Source organism: Maniola jurtina, chromosome 25 (assembly GCF_905333055.1).
Source record: "Maniola jurtina chromosome 25, ilManJurt1.1, whole genome shotgun sequence".
NCBI lineage: Eukaryota > Metazoa > Arthropoda > Insecta > Lepidoptera > Nymphalidae > Maniola > Maniola jurtina.
Window position 1 is genome coordinate 1247385 of NC_060053.1, and position 16536 is coordinate 1263920.

A 16536-nucleotide genomic window follows, 5' to 3' on the forward strand; every position below is an offset into this window, starting at 1 on the left:
TAATTATAAATGCGAAAGTGTGTCTGTCTGTCTGTCTGCTACCTTTTCACGGCCCAACAGTTTAACCGATTCTGACGAAATTTGATACAGGGCCAGGTTATATCCCGGGGACGGACATAAGCTACTTTTTATCCCGGAAAATCAAAGAGTTCCCACGGGCTTCCTAAAAACCCATCCGCTTAACCGATTTGTATGAAATTTGGTACCTGGGTAGCTTACGTCCCTGTAATTGACATAGGCAACTTTTTATCCCGGAACAGTTCCCACGGGATCTTTATTAACCTAAATTCACGCGGACGAAGTCGCGGGCATCCTCTAGTATCACATAAGTACCTATCTACACCTAACAGCGTGGGACTGTTTCAAAACGAGATGGTTCGCAAATTATGCTTTGTTTACCCGACGTTAAAGATAGGGCGTTGTGCATAAATTATATTATGCAAAATATTAAAATTCGCATGCGTTTTCCCACGTGCTTAGAATTCTTGTTCTATTCATAAACTTTGAACGAACTTATGGAATACTTTGATTGAATACTTTTAATATGGGAAATTTAAAAAAATTTGAATGTATTGGCTCTAGATTATAGCTAATGCTGGCTGATGCCCGCGACTTTGTTTCTGTGGATGTAGGTTTTAAAAATCCGTGGGAACTCATTGATTTTCCGGGATAAAATATATGTGTTAATCCAACCTATCTCCATTCCAAATTTCAGCCAAATCCGTCCAGTAGTTTTTGCGTGAAAGAGTAACAAACATCCATACATACATACAAACTTTCGCGTTTATAATATAGCTAATATTTACTAACCAGTAAATACTAGTAACATAGTATTTACCGGTACTGGTACTATGTATTTGTTTTAACCCTTTTTACAGAAAATATTTGTTTTGTTTGAACAAAAAAAAATGTTTTTTTTGGAAAAAAAATGTTCTGACAAATTAATGGTAACATGTGTGACTTTGTTTACTCAAAAATATAGATTCAAACGGAAATCTGTAATAATAAAAAACAAAGAATTCAGCAATTAACATACCTACCTAATTTTATAATAATAATTAAATCAATTTAATGCTTAATTCATATAGTCACGACTCACGATCCATAATATCAAAGTAAATAATTGGTTTATTGTTGTCAAAAGTATCTTTTTAACCCCCGACCCAAAAAGAGGGGTGTTATAAGTTTGACGTGTGTATCTGTGTGTCTGTGTATCTGTCTGTGGCATCGTAGCGCCTAAACGAATGAACCGATTTTAATTTAGTTTTTTTGTTTGAAAGGTGGCTTGATCGAGAGTGTTCTTAGCTATAATCTAAAAAAATTGGTTCAGGCGTTTAAGAGTTATCAGCTCTTTTCTAGTTTTCTTGTAGAAAAGAAGGTTAGATAACCGTTAGGTTCATAATATTATGTCAATTGACAAATGTCAAGCTGTCAAGATGAACGTTGCCTAAATACATAATTATGTATTTGAAAATGATGTTTTGGAAAACTCAGATACTTTGGATCGTCGGGGGTGTTATAAATTTTTAATTTACACTTGTTGTTATACATATTTGGGCAAGAAAGCTTTACTTTCTGGTATTAGATGCTGCTCATTGACTCTACTGACTGATTTGATCTGCAGCTCGCTCCAGCAATGCGCGGGACTTTAATTACTTGTATACATGGCATAATATCGTATATCAAATCTTTGAAAAGAGCAACCGCCGAGTTTCTTGCTGGTTCTTCTCGGTAGGAAAGGCATTCCGAACCAGTGGTAGATGCTCTTGACGATTCAAAAGTACTTGTAAAAGTCTAATTGAATAAAATATTTTAAATTGAATTGAACTGAGATAGACAAACGATATTTTTAGGGTTCTGTACCAACGAAGGGTGCCAATGAGACCTTTTATTACTAAGCCTCTGCTGTCCGTCCGTCTATTTGTCGTCAGCGGGCTGTTACCGTACGATACGTATGAACCATATGTGTAGGTAGAGAGTTGAAATTTTCATAAAATTTGTATTTGCCTTTATAACAAAAGCCTCAATAGCTCAACGGTTGAGGAGCGGACTGAATTCCGAAAGTTCGGCGGTTCAAACCCCACCCGTTGCACTATTGTCGTACCCACTCCTGGCACAAGCTTTAAGATTAATTGGAGGGGAAAGGGGAGTATTAGTCATGATTAGCATAGCTAATATTCTTTTTTTTAAAAAGAAAAAGCCTCTGCTGTCCGTTCGTCTATTTGTCGTCAGCGGGCTGTCCGTACCGTACGATACTTATGAACCGTAATATGAGTATAGAGAGTTGAAATTTTCACAAAATTTGTATTTCCATTGCCTCTGTAACAACAAACAAAATGGTTGCCATGAAAATTTAAAAAATTTAAAAGTGTTATTTCTTTTAAGATCATACGGAACCCTTCCCGTCCGAGTCGAATGCGCACTTGACCGGTTTTTTGAAGTCTATTAAACTGTGAAGCTAATAAAACTGTATAAAATAGCGTTAACAAGTAAATTTTCTACGATACTGTTATCGCAAGGTCTTTGACATTTAAGTTCAAGGCCACTCACGATGCATCGAAACAAGTCATTCAATTTTTTTGCATTGAATTAAAGCGATGATAGCTCACCGACCCCCGACCCAAAAAGAGGGGTGTTATAAGTTTGACGTGTGTATCTGTGTATCTGTCTGTGGCATCGTTGCTCCTAAACTAATGAATCGACTTTGATTAAGTTTTTTTTGTTTGAAAGGTGGCTTGATCGAGAGTGTTCTTAGCTACTCGTAAAATCGGTTCATCCGTCTGAAAGTTATCAGCTTTTTTCTAGTTACTGTAACCTTCACTTGCCGGGGGTGTTATAAATTTTTAACATCACATCGATTTGTCTCATTTTAACTCAAAGCAAAGTCAAAGTAGGTACCTACTTTATAGGGCAAAATTCAAACATCCAAAGTCGGTCACCCATCCAGTTACCGACTTGGGTCAACGTTGCCTAACAATCACAATCACAATCAACTGGTATTAGCTATCACTACTAAGCCACACGTCCTTTTAGAGATAATTTTATGTGAGAAACTATAGTTAATTGTAAACAGTTCTGATTTGAAACCTAGGTAAGGTCTAAATCCCAGACTAGCCTAGAGCAATTACATGCCGCATGCCTGCATACGACCTTCCTCTACCAGCGCATCACGAGTTTGGCATATCAACTGTATTTAACTAATGCAGTTAACTTCACTAACAGCTGGTTCGAACAAGCTGTAATGTATTTTTAACCCCCGACCCAAAAAGAGGGGTGTTATAAGTTTGACGTGTGTATCTGTGTATCTGTGTGTCTGTGTATCTGTGTATCTGTGTATCTGTGTATCTGTCTGTGGCATCGTAGCGCCTAAACGAATGAACCGATTTTAATTTACTTTTTTTTGTTTGAAAGGTGGCTTGATCGAGAGTGTTCTTAGCTATAATCCAAAAAAATTGGTTCAGCCGTTTAAGAGTTATCAGCTCTTTTCTAGTTTTCTTGTAGAAAAGAAGGTTAGATAACCCTTAGGTTCATAATATTATGTCAATTGACAAATGTCAAGCTGTCAAGATGGACGTTGCCTAAATATGTACATAATTATTTATTTGAAAATGATGTTTTGGAAAACTCAGATACTTTAGATCGTAGGCGCGGAATAGTCCAAGAAAATCAGTTCAGCCGTTTGAAAGTTATCAGGTCTTTTCGGTCTTTTTTAGTTACTGTAACCATCACTTGTCGGGGGTGTTGAAAATTTTTAATTTACTACTATGTATTAAGATTTAAGACTAAGTAGGTATAAAGTAAAACAAAAATACGTACCTCAAAAGGAAAAACCGAACCCTAAAGGAATGTAAATCCAAAAACGGTGATTTTCGTAAGAGCATTAACTTTACGAGCGAATTATCGTAAAGTCAAAGTGGTTTAAATTGAATTAGGTGCACTTTGCCCTTTATTTTAGTACAAAATTATAAATAAATGGTATGGGATTCGTAAAAAGGTTCTTTTCATCTTACCCGACAAAGATGGCGTACGAAAATGTTAACAAGCTCCCCCTATGGTGGGACTAGCCGTTCATCTGTCAATCGATTTGTTTGGAATAGTTTTACAACCAAAACAAGTGTAAATTAAAAATTTATAACACCCCCGACAAGTGAAGGTTACAGTAACTAGAAAAGAGCTGATAACTTTCAAACGGTTGAACCGATTGTCTTGGATTCTAGCTAAGAACACTCTCGATCAAGCCACCTTTCAAACAAAAATAAATTTAATTAAAATCGGTTCATTAGTTTACGAGCTATGATGCCACAGACAGATACACGTCAAACTTATAACCCCCCTCTTTTTGGGTCTGGGGTTAATTAATAATGAATAATCAGACTGTCTGGAATTTTGTCGATAAGATACTTAGCAACGTTGTTATTTGTTGAAAATTGTGTACTTATTTTTTAACAACTAACAACGTTGAGCTAAGTTACTTATAACCAGGCGGTGCAAGCCAAGTAGGTAACCTCTCAGTGTGCTTGGGTGCTGCTGGTAACTTTTGGAGTCGTTTAAAATAGATTTTTATTTCTAGTCCTTTATCTTTTTGACTTACGATGAGAGAGACATGATCGATATTGGGTCAAAAATCTAGTCAATACGCTAAAAGTTACTCAAAAATATCTGTTGCCATTGTGTTATAAAATTATATGTACAAATTCTAAGTTTTAGGTTTCAAAAATTACAAATACATAGTTGTATAGACATAAAGAATATCAATAGATCAGTTTTAGAGGTGTCTCTCCGTCACTCGGTCCATACAAACGTAGTTCGTCTCTCATTGGAATACTAACCAATCATACTAAATGGGATTTTGTAGAAACGTTCCAGGAACTAATATCTATGCCTGTGGTTTTCCAGATTTCCGTTAAACTATTCGGTTTCAAAGTTACGCGGTTATAAAAATTCACATACAAATCTTTGAGCACCGTGTAATTTTAAAACTACATATTTTTAGAAAAATCTTAAACGCCACATTCACAGACATTAGTTTCTAGAATATGACTGCAAAATTTCATGGACTTTGGATGCTTAATATTCAAAAGAAATTGGGGCTACGATTGTATGGAGTAAGTGACGGAGAGAGCCCTGTTAAATGGTTATAGTTTTATAGTCTTTAGTAATTAAATGATTTATTAGGTGTGGCAAAAGCTTTTAGAATGTGAATCATTAACAGAATGTTAGACAATGTGTAATATTAATTATATTATTGCCCTCAAAAACGCAGATTTGGATATTTTTCTCCTTTTAAGCTGCAGCCATTATCCTACTAATATTATAAACGCGAAAGTTTGTATGTTTGTATGGATGTTTGTTACTCTTTCATGCAAAAACTGGACGAATTTGACTGAAATTTGGAATGGAGACAGATTATACCCTGGATTAACACATAGGCTACTTTTCATCCCGGAAAATCAATGAGTTGCTACGGGATTTTTACAAATCTAATCCCACGGGAACGAAGTTGCGGGCATCAGCTCGGACTTAGATAAATATTTAATTATAAAACCAAGTAAGTTTTATAATTAAATATTTAATTAATATTTGTTTCATTAATTTAAATTGAATTTCGTCTTTTCCAGGTTTAGCATAGAAAAATGAACTACTCATCAAGAAAGGTAAGAAACTCTATTTTTATTTTACAAGACTGTCAGACCAATATTGTGATATTGTATCATACTACTACCGGAACCGCGGCCTGCTAACTGTTTTGAAGAGTTCTGCCCTCCATCTCCAAAGCAAATCTTCACTTTTACATGAAACTTATCTGATCATGATCCTATCAAAGTCAAAGTCAATCAAGAAGGGCTTAGTTCATAGTTTGCCATCCTGGCCAGATTTCACATACCTTTGGGAACCTTATGTAGAACTCTCAGGCATGCAGGTTTACTCACGATGTTACTTTACTCATTCACCGTTTAAGCGAGTGATATTTAATTTCTTAAAACGCATAATATTATAACTTCGAAAAGCTCCGGTGACCCCCGACTTCTCTAATAGAAGGCGGGTGTCCTTAACACTAGGCTATAACGGCTTAACTTATATGATAGTAGGTATTCCATTTTGAAAAAAAAATTGACAGAATCTGTAAAAATTAGACAGAGTTAATGGAGTAGACAGTAATATCAACAAAAACTTCTATTCTCTAGCCTCAACGGACCCTATCTTTTTTCGGGAATCGTTCGAATCCGTAACAACAATCCGAAACACACAGACAGACAAAAATTCAAATAAACGTGTGCTTAGGTCTATATCGATAATAATGCGTCCTGCGATTAAAGTTTTCAAAACCATAACTTAACCATAACTTAATGTACAGAAATCGTTGAGTTACAGTTTTATTATAAGTATAGATTTTGGGCTACTCAACTTTTAATCGCAAAGATGCAGATCTTACTTATTTACTTTTCACTTAACAATATAATATATTATTTTACTGCATAATTTCCGAAAAACCTGAGGCTATCAAAAAATCCATTTCACCTTTTAATATATTTTTACGATATCTTGCACCTTTGTCATTTAAAAGTATTGTGATTTTTATGTGATTTTTTAAGCGTTATTGTTGAAGTAAGCCTGAATTATGGTGGATTAACTTTTGCGGATTTGTGGAGCGAAAGTAATTTTTAAAATTTATGAAAATTATTTGACCTATTAGGGCTTCTCTGGTGCAGTGGTGTGCGATTTAAAGTCCCGGGTTCTATTTCAAGCTAAATCAATTTGAGGCTTGATCTTATACTACTTTATCTTTTTAACCCCCGACCCAAAAAGAGGGGTGTTATAAGTTTGACGTGTGTATCTGTGTATCTGTGTATCTGTGTATCTGTGTATCTGTGTATCTGTCTGTGGCCTCGTAGCGCCTAAACGAATGGACCGATTTTAATTTAGTTTTTTTTGTTTGAAAGGTGGCTTGATCGAGAGTGTTCTTAGCTATAATCCAAAAAAATTGGTTCAGCCGTTTGGAAGTTATCAGCTCTTTTCTGGTTTTCTTATTACTTTTATCCCAGGACCACCAGAGGTTACGTATTTTCTGACACAGGAAATATATACGATTGAGTAGTGTTAGTAAGTACTAAGAAAGCATGCCTAGCCTACGTGCTAGCTTGCTTAGACGGCCAATTTTCAGGTATCTGATAATCAAGGTACATAAAAACATTACTTACCTCACGTAAATTCGCCAAACTGATTTTTACGTATATTTTAGGCAATATCCTTAAAAATATGTCGCCAATACTCCCAGACACTTCCCGCGTCGGCCGTATTGCTTTGCAGACGCTTTAAAGCTCCCAAAATAAGTAATTACTTAACTGCACGTAAATTCTGATGCTCCATTTTTATATATGTCCACCAGACAACTATTTTAAAACCTTTTACAAGAAGACAGACCGATCCAGAGGGCCAATCATCCCCTAAATTCAATTTTAATGCCTCTGTGGGTTTGAGCGCGAGGGCATCATTATCTACGCGCATGAGAATGAGTAAGACATGTATTAGGATATATTGACTTCTCTCTCACTCTCTTATAGTTTACTTATGTCAATTAATTATTAATATTTAAAAAAAACTGCTAAAAATTAAAAAAATTGGGGAATTTACGTGAGGTAAGTAATGCTTTTATGTAACTTGATTACCTGATACCTGAAAATTGGCCGTCTAAGCAAGCTAGCAGGTCTGTAGGCATGCGTTCTTAGTACATAGTAACACTACTCAATCGTCCACATTTCGTTCGTCAGAAAATACGTGACGGCTGGTGGCCCTGGGATCTTTCACTATTGTAACAGAGGTTCATAATATTATGTCAATTGGCAAATGTCAAGTTGTCAAGATGGACGTTGCCTAGATACATAATTATTTATTTGAAAATAATGTTTTGGAAAACTCCGATATTTTGGATCGTAGGCGCGGAGTTTCTAATTTATAAAATATTATAATCACAGTTAAACGAGAAAACATCAATTCAATTATAATATCCAACAGTCAACCAAAGGCCACGAACAATCAACCCAAACCCAAACCATAGTCAAACTATTTTTAGGGTTCAGTAGGTATCTGTAGAAAAAAAAAGATGTTGTAGGTAGCCTCGACTGTTGTAGTCGCGTAGGTGTGCATGGCACCATTAAATATCGTAGGAGGCGATGACCCTCCGCGCGGCTGAGGTTCCCGCATCGTAGTCGCTTTGTCGCGCAGGTTTGGATGATGCATTAGGCGCACCTTCTTTTTATTTTATCTGCTTGAACTCAGCTTATTTACTTTGACAAAATACGTTTAAAATTCATCATCATCAGGATCAACCCATCGCCGGCTCACTACTGAGCACAAGTCTCCTCTCAGAATGAGAAGCTACCACACTGGCCAAGTACCAAGTATTGGCACACCTCACGCACCTTTGAGGGAGCATTATGGTCAACTCTCAAGCATGCAGGTTTCCTGACGGTGTTTTCCTTCACCACTTCGTTGTCTGTCTGTGTGTCATCTTTCAAGAGAATCAAAACTTATAAATTGGGTACTTCCCGTTTACGTAGAATCATGAAAGGCAGGTAGCAATATCTTATAGCCCAAGCACTCTACTCCTGTGGCCCAAGTAAAGAGAAAAATCCGACAACTGAATTGTCATTACATAAAAAAAAACTTGTACGGAACTCTTCATGTGTGAGGCAGACTCGCACTTGACCGGTTTTTGAAAGTTATGTCAAATAAAAATTTGACATGCAATAACAAACAAAATGAAATACAAGCCACTTTTTTCCTTATTTCATCGGGTGAAAGTCGATTTCAATTTAATCGTAGGTATATCTTGAAAAGCGAACTATTATACGACTACGTAAAATGGGTACATTTTTAAAGCAACGACATGTTAGAAACAGATATTTCGTTTTGGTCATGTTAAACTATGTGAGTCATTCAGATAATTCTTGATTTAGTGATGTTCGGTCAAAAATATTTCATGGAACGTATAATTAACATAACATTGATGTTACTTTTGAAGAGATATTAGCTGCCTTATTGGATTTATATTATTATAGAAATTGGGTTTTAGAATGGCACAAATAAACGGTAATTTATGAATAAAGTTTAAAAAGCGTGAAATAAAAATTAAATTAAAAATTTAAAAAACCCCCGACACATAAACCTCTAAAAAGTAAAAAAATAATAGGTAAATATGTATGGGCCCTTTAAGAATAGTATAAATAGTAAAGTTTTATCCAAGCGCTCGTTGCGTCGGGGGACCGCTAAAGACTATTCTTTCTACAACAGATGACTTTCATAGTTTATCATAGGTAGCGGTCCCCTGGCGCAACGAGCGCTTGGATAAAACTTTACTATTTATACTATTCTTAAAGGGCCCATACATATTTACCTATTATTTTTTTACTTTTTAGAGGTTTATGTGTCGGGGGTTTTTTAAATTTTTAATTTAATTTTTATCTATACCAGAACCATTTCTGTATACATATAATACATTTTGAAAATTTTAATCGAAGGAAGTATTATTATCAATAAAGACCCCAAAACATTTTTTTTTTTTAATTTTTGTTTGTCTTCTTAAAAGAATTTTTAAAATGTTTAAAAGAATACTGTATCGAGTAAGTACTTTAATATATCCTCGACACCTGGGTGCCTGGTGCAATTCGACCGCCCAACGTGCGTTTCCTCTGGTACTGCAAATGTTCATGGGCGGTGGCAACCACTTAACATCAGGTGACCCGCCTGCCCGTTTGCTCACTACTTTTATTTTAAAAAGTAGGTAATCTAATGTACTTGACCTGTAGACATTACATAACATAATGTATACCATATTTGAAACATACGCCTCTATTAAGATACATCTCTTTTAGTATATAATTGAGCAGATTTTGAGATAATTTTGGGTACGGGCCACTTATTTTTAAGGTCTATGTTATTGCTTTACTCTTACGACATATTCTTGTCCATATTATTACATATTATCTGTCTGTCTGGTAGCTTTTCACAGAATATCAATTAAACGTTGTGGACAAAATGGTGCAGGGATATTTTGCACCCCAGGGATGCACATAGATCACTTTGCCACTGTTCCCATGGGATTCCTAATAACCCATTCGCTTAACCGATTTGTATGAAATTTGGTACTTACCGAGCTAGCTTGCGTCCCTGTAATTGACATAGGCATTTTATCCCGGAGAATCAAACAGTTCCCACGGGATCTTTAAGTACCTAAATCCACGCAGACGAAGTCGCGGGCATCCTCTAGTACAATATAATTATTAAATAACTAGCTGTGCCAGCGACTTCGTTCGCATGGAATAGTGACTTTTCGGGCAGCATAACTTTTTAACCCCCAAACCAAAAAGAGGGGTGTTATAAGTTTGACGTGTGTATCTGTGTGTCTGTGTATCTGTGTATCTGTCTGTGGCACCGTAGCGCCTAAACTAATGAACCGATTTTAATTTAGTTTTTTTTGTATGAAAGGTGGCTTGATCGAGAGTGTTCTTAGCTATAATCCAAGAAAATCGGTTCAGCTGTTTGAAAGTTATCAGCTCTTTTCTTGTTACTGTAACCTTCACTTGTCGGGGGTGTTATAAATTTTTAATTTACACTTGTTTATTTATGAAGCGATTGACATGAAATAAACACTAAATGTTAAGTGAAGCTTACTACAATATATTAGTAACAAGTGTAAATTAAAAATTTATAACACCCCCGACGATCCAAAGTATCTGAGTTTTCCAAAACATAATTTTCAAATAAATAATTATGTATTTAGGCAACGTCCATCTTGACAGCTTGACATTTGTCTATTGACATAATATTATGAACCTAACGGTTATCTAACCTTCTTTTCTACAAGAAAACTAGAAAAGAGCTGATAACTCTTAAACGGCTGAACCAATTTTTTTAGATTATAGCTAAGAACACTCTCGATCAAGCCATCTTTCAAACAAAAAAACTAAATTAAAATCGGTTCATTCGTTTAGGCGCTACGATGCCACAGACAGATACACAGATACACAGATACACACATACACAGACACACAGATACACAGATACACACGTCAAACTTATAACACCCCTCTTTTTGGGTCGGGGGTTAAAAACCGTATCTAAATCGAATAAGCCGTTTCTGATATTAGCGTGCACAAACACACAGACGAACAGACAAAAAAAAATTAATTACAATTTCGGGTTCGGCATCGATATAATAACAACCCCTGCTACTTTTTTTTTATATATTTCCATTGTATAGACACCACTTTTCTACAATTTTATTATATGTATAGATAATTCATTTTCATTCATTCATTCTGACAAGCACAGTTTTTTTTTCAAAACTCCAAAGAGATCTAATCGCAGTTCAGTTTAGATATTTCGCCATTCTTCTTTTTCGCAATATAAATAAAAAACGCTTTAATAAACAACAGCGCACAAATCATCTCCAAGCGATTGACTACGCGTTCGTTATGACAAGTTAATTATTACAGATTTCGTTACATGGGAATTATGATTACACATTACTGATTTTATATTCTTTTTTATGGCTGGATGGGAAGCCAGCCAAGCTGTATCGTCGATTAAATGCTTTAAAAGAAATATGGCGTGGATTCAACAATACTAAATTAAAAACTAAAACAAATTAAATCATCCACATAACCCCCCCTTCAAAAAAGCTCGACAAGATTCCTCAAAGAGAGCTTAAACAGATTCTATTTAGACAAACTTAGACAAATCTTTTTTACATTAGAGGCACACGCTTGACCATAATCACACCTGATGGAAAGTGATGATATGGCCTAAGATGGGACGCGTATACCTAGAAGACGCTTATTAACTCTTGTTTTATTACCCGTTTATATACCCGGATTGTAATCTTTTCCAATAATAATATTACTAATTTGTAGATTATTCGTATGTAGACACGTGCTTACGAAAGTCCGGCAAGCACTCAAACAAGTCGGAAGGATAAGAGGGGTCTCTCTGTCACTCACTCCATACAAACGTAGTTCGTCTCTCATTAGAATGCTAACCAATCCTACTCAATGGAATTTTGTAGAAACGTTCCGGGAACTAATATCTATGCCTGTGGTTTTCCAGATTTCCGTTAAAATATTCGGTTTCAAAGTTACGCGGTCTTAAAAATTCACATACAAATCTTTGAGCCCCTGTAATTTTAAAACTACATATTTTAGAAAAATCTAAAACACCACAGGCACAGATATTAGTTTCTAGAATATGTCTGCAAAATTTCATGGACTTTGGTTGCATAATATTCAAATGAAATTGGGGCTACGATTGTATGGAGTAAGTGACGGAGAGAGCCCTGTTAATACAAAATAAACCGGATTCAAATGTACTAAACGTCTAAATGTTATCTCAGAGTGTTGATTAAACTTTATATGGTATCCGAGGAAAGTTGTGAAATAAAGGTTTTATTTTAAAAAACCGGCCAAGTGCGAGTCGGACTCGCGCACCGAGGGTTCCGTACTCGGGTATTTTTCCGACATTTAGCACGACCATTCAAAAACTATTATGCATAAATATAAATAAAAATCTGTTTTAAGATGTACAGGTGCTCTTTCATATAATATCCCACTTGGTATAGTTGTCTAACTTTGAAAATTGAAACATAGTTAAATTGTTTTTGGTGCGATGAAACCACAAATTCACGGTTTTCTGATTTTTACCTTTGCTTTTGCTATAAGATCTACCTACCGGCCAAATTTCATGATTCTAAGTCAACGGGAAGTACCCTATAAGTTACTTTAAAGACAGACACGACAGACGGACAGAAAGACAGACAGACACAGAGACAACAAAGTGTTCCTAAAAGGGTTCCGTTTTTCCTTTTGAGGTACGGAACCCTAAAAAACGAGAAATGGTGACAATTAACGAGCGCAAAGTTCCGACTTACGCGAATAAAAATATATTATTTTCATGTTTTTAATGTTGGTCATAAAATATTAAGTTGGTGAATGAGAGCGTCATATTTGGTTATTAAAATCAAGAAAGTACTTTTACTACACAATATAGAAAAGAGAGTAAGAAGTTTTACACTGATTTTATGAATAATGCTATAGGTAAAGAGTTGAAATCTTCACACAAAATATAGGTATTTCTATTGCCGCTATAACAACAAATAACATGAAAAAAGTGTTGTTTGGTAGTGACGGTGGTACGGAACCCTTCGTGAGGGAGCCGGACTCGCACTTGGCCGATTTTTTAGGAGATTACGCTAGAAAGAGCAATTTTTACTTAGGCATTAATGTCTTACCTATCTTACTTAATCTATAAATAATGAAACCCGTTCATAGTAATCATATCTTCATGATGTATGTAGTCTCATAATATTATGATTATACTTTTCCTAGTCATTAGATATCCGAGAATAGCTAAGTAGGTCTTTAGGTTAAAGTGTTTAAAAATCATTTTTCAAAAAAAGCAATTAAAGGTTTGCAAAAAAAAGGAAGAAGGGAAAAGGAACCCTTATAGGAACACTTTGTTGCCTGTCCGTCTAGTCTGTCCTTCTGTCTGTCGTCTCTGTCAATAAAATCTATAGGATACTTCCCGTTGACCTATAATCTTAAAATTTGGCAGGTAGGTAGGTCTTATAACACAAATAAAGGAAAAAATCCGAAAACCGTGAATTTACGAAAGAAATATAAAGAGCAAAAAAAATAGCGAAAATCAAGTTGGTTTAAAAACGGGTCAGCAATTGAAAGTCCAGCGTTTTTGTATAAGCAGAGGTCAGTGGCTCATAGGCAAACGCATGCAGCCATTCAGCCTACAACCTATAATTAAATAATCATTACTTTTTATAATACTAACGCAACGAAACTCTCACGGTGAATTACCTACCATTTTCAAAACAGTTTATTTAGTAGAATAATTGACCTTTGGGCTTTGAAATGATTATAATCTGTGCTTTGTTTTTTTTTTTACTGTGCCTATTAGGTATGTGACATAATTATATAATTTTAATTAGTAATATTTGAATAATGGTTTGCATATGTACTTTGTTACTAATGAATTTTTATCTTTATGACTTTACGCAAATGTAGTCCTAACGGCCTGCGCCTTAAAACCAATCCTTTTCAAATCATCCGAAAGATCTATTCGATTTTTGGGGTTCCCTATCTCAAAAGGAAAAACGGGACCCATAAAGGATCACTTTGTTGTCTGGCTGCCTGTACTATGTCTGTTCGTCTGTCGTGTCTGTCAAGAAAACCTATAGGGTACTTCCCGTTGACCTAGAATCATGAAATTTGGCAGGTAGGTAAGGTCTTATAGCACAAGTAAAGGAAAAATCCGTAAACGTGAATGTGTGGTCACATCACAAAAAAATTAAAATATGTTCATTAACAAAGAATTAGTAGGTATTTTCAATTTTCAAAGTAAGATAACTATACCAAGTGGGGTATTATATTATGAAAGGGCTTTACCTGTACATTCTAAAAATTTTTTTTTTTACTTTTATGAATAATAGTTTTTGATTTAACCTGCAAAATGTCGGAAAAAATACCCGAGTACGGAACCCTCGGTGCGCGAGTCTGACTCTTACTTGGACGATTTTTAAATGAGTTCTGACTAATAAGAAGATATCCATAGTCTGTAGGACTTTTTGTTAAACTAGGTCACTTTATCAATGCCAAATCCGTAAGACCTTAATGCATTTACAATATGAACTGTAAGTTAAAATTGATTATATAACATTATCATAACCTAAATACCAATTATAATGTCTAGAACAAAAACACAGGTCAAGGCAGCATGGTGTCTAACATTGTATAGAAGCCGTGAATTGTACTAACTGCCAGATTATGCAAGACTAGTTGATGCCCGCGACTTAGCCCAGGATTTAGGTTTTATAAAAATCCCGTGGGAGCTCTTTCATTTTCCGGGATAAAAGTTGCCTATGTCAATTTTGGGGACGCCAGCTACCCCTGAACCAAAAATATAAATCGATTAAACGGATGGACCTTTAAGAATCAGGTGGGAACTGAACTCTTTGATTTTCTGTGATAAAAAAGTAGCCTGTGTCCGTGCCCGGCATGTTAAGCTAACTCAGTACCAAATTCTATCAAAATCGGTTAAACTGTTGGACCGTGAAAAGCTAGTAGACAGACAGACAGACACACTTTCGCATTTATAATATTAAAGTATGGATTAGCTTAGGCCCGCGACTTCGTCTACACAAATATCAAGCTTCTGTTTTACCCCCTGTAGGGGTAAATTTTCAAAAATCTTTTCTACTAGGTCTGCATGCCAAATCAGTCCAATCCGTCCAGTAGTTTGAGATGTTCGTTAACAGATTAGTCAGTCAGCATTTGTTTTCTAACCCCCGACCCAAAAAGAGGGGTGTGATAAGTAATATGACGTGTGTATCTGTGTATCTGTATATCTGTGTATCTGCCTGTGGCATCGTAGCTCCTAAACTAATAAACCGATTTTAATTTTGTTTTGTTTTTGTTTGAAAGGTAGCTTAATCGAGAGTGTTCTTAGCTATAATCCAAGAAAATCGGGTCAGCCGTTTGAAAGTTATCAGCTCTTTTCTAGTTACTTTCACTTGTCGGGGGTGATAAATTTTTTTAATTTACACTTGTATGTATTTAAATTTAGTCGATAATATCAAAGTCAAAGTCGTTTATTCAAATTAGGTACTACTGTTCACTTTCTGATTGTCAAACAATTATGTATAGTAGTGGCATATAGTAGTGGTGATTTAAGTTAACTTAAAACTAAAGCTACGAGGGTTCCAAACGCGCCCAAGTCTGAGAATTATATAATATAATGTACCTATTATTGTAATATTAATTAATAGCTCCCTTGTCCTGATTTCACTCGGTATTTAAATATACATCATCAACGAAAATGTCTTGATTAAGTTACAATGTAAACTTTTAATTGAAAATGATACTAAAACAAAGTTGTTTATCTAAATGGATTCCTTATGAGGTCACTTCTATAAGAAAATCTTGTAAAAAAGGTTTTTAGAAAATGTAAGGTTAGAAGTAAAATGACTATTAAGTAAAGCTATTTAACTCTATAAATGATGACTTGTACAATCAACAAAAAAAAATACTTTTTTTCTCTCTCTCGTCTGGCTTTACAAAGATTAGCCAGTGTCAAGTTTGTAGTTATTTGTAACAAGTTAGTTAAACTATACAAGTATGGACCCCGTCTGTGCCGGCGCTCGCAGACATACGCACGGCACCCCCTTAGAGCGCTTTCCAGTCAGTTTTAACAAAAAAAAAAACACTTCAAAAAGGCAGAGCACGCCCGCCAGCTAACACCAACACAGACGAAGTCTCAAAAAATACTTTACCATTTGATAAAAGTTTAATACTTACCTTAAAATAAAAAATATAGTAATATTCTGATCTGTGATCAAAAGATTACCAAAATGTCTCATTCACAAAAAACAATTATTTCATTGAAACTTATTTTAGGTCATGGTTATAGTAAAACCATATTTAGATTTTAATATTTTTTGCCTATCTGTAGGTAGATAATTGCAGAAACCATATC

At 35.2% G+C, this 16536-nt stretch overlaps 1 protein-coding gene across 1 annotated transcript in view; it reads left to right on the top strand.

Moving 5' to 3' along the window:
• Nucleotides 1–16536, top strand: part of LOC123878120 — a 45815-nt gene that overhangs the window by 2413 nt on the left and 26866 nt on the right. The window contains exon 2 of the mRNA XM_045925199.1: nt 5619–5654. Within this exon, the coding sequence (XP_045781155.1) occupies nt 5634–5654 (21 nt within the window). The 5' untranslated portion in view covers nt 5619–5633. The remainder of the gene's footprint in view (nt 1–5618; nt 5655–16536) is intronic.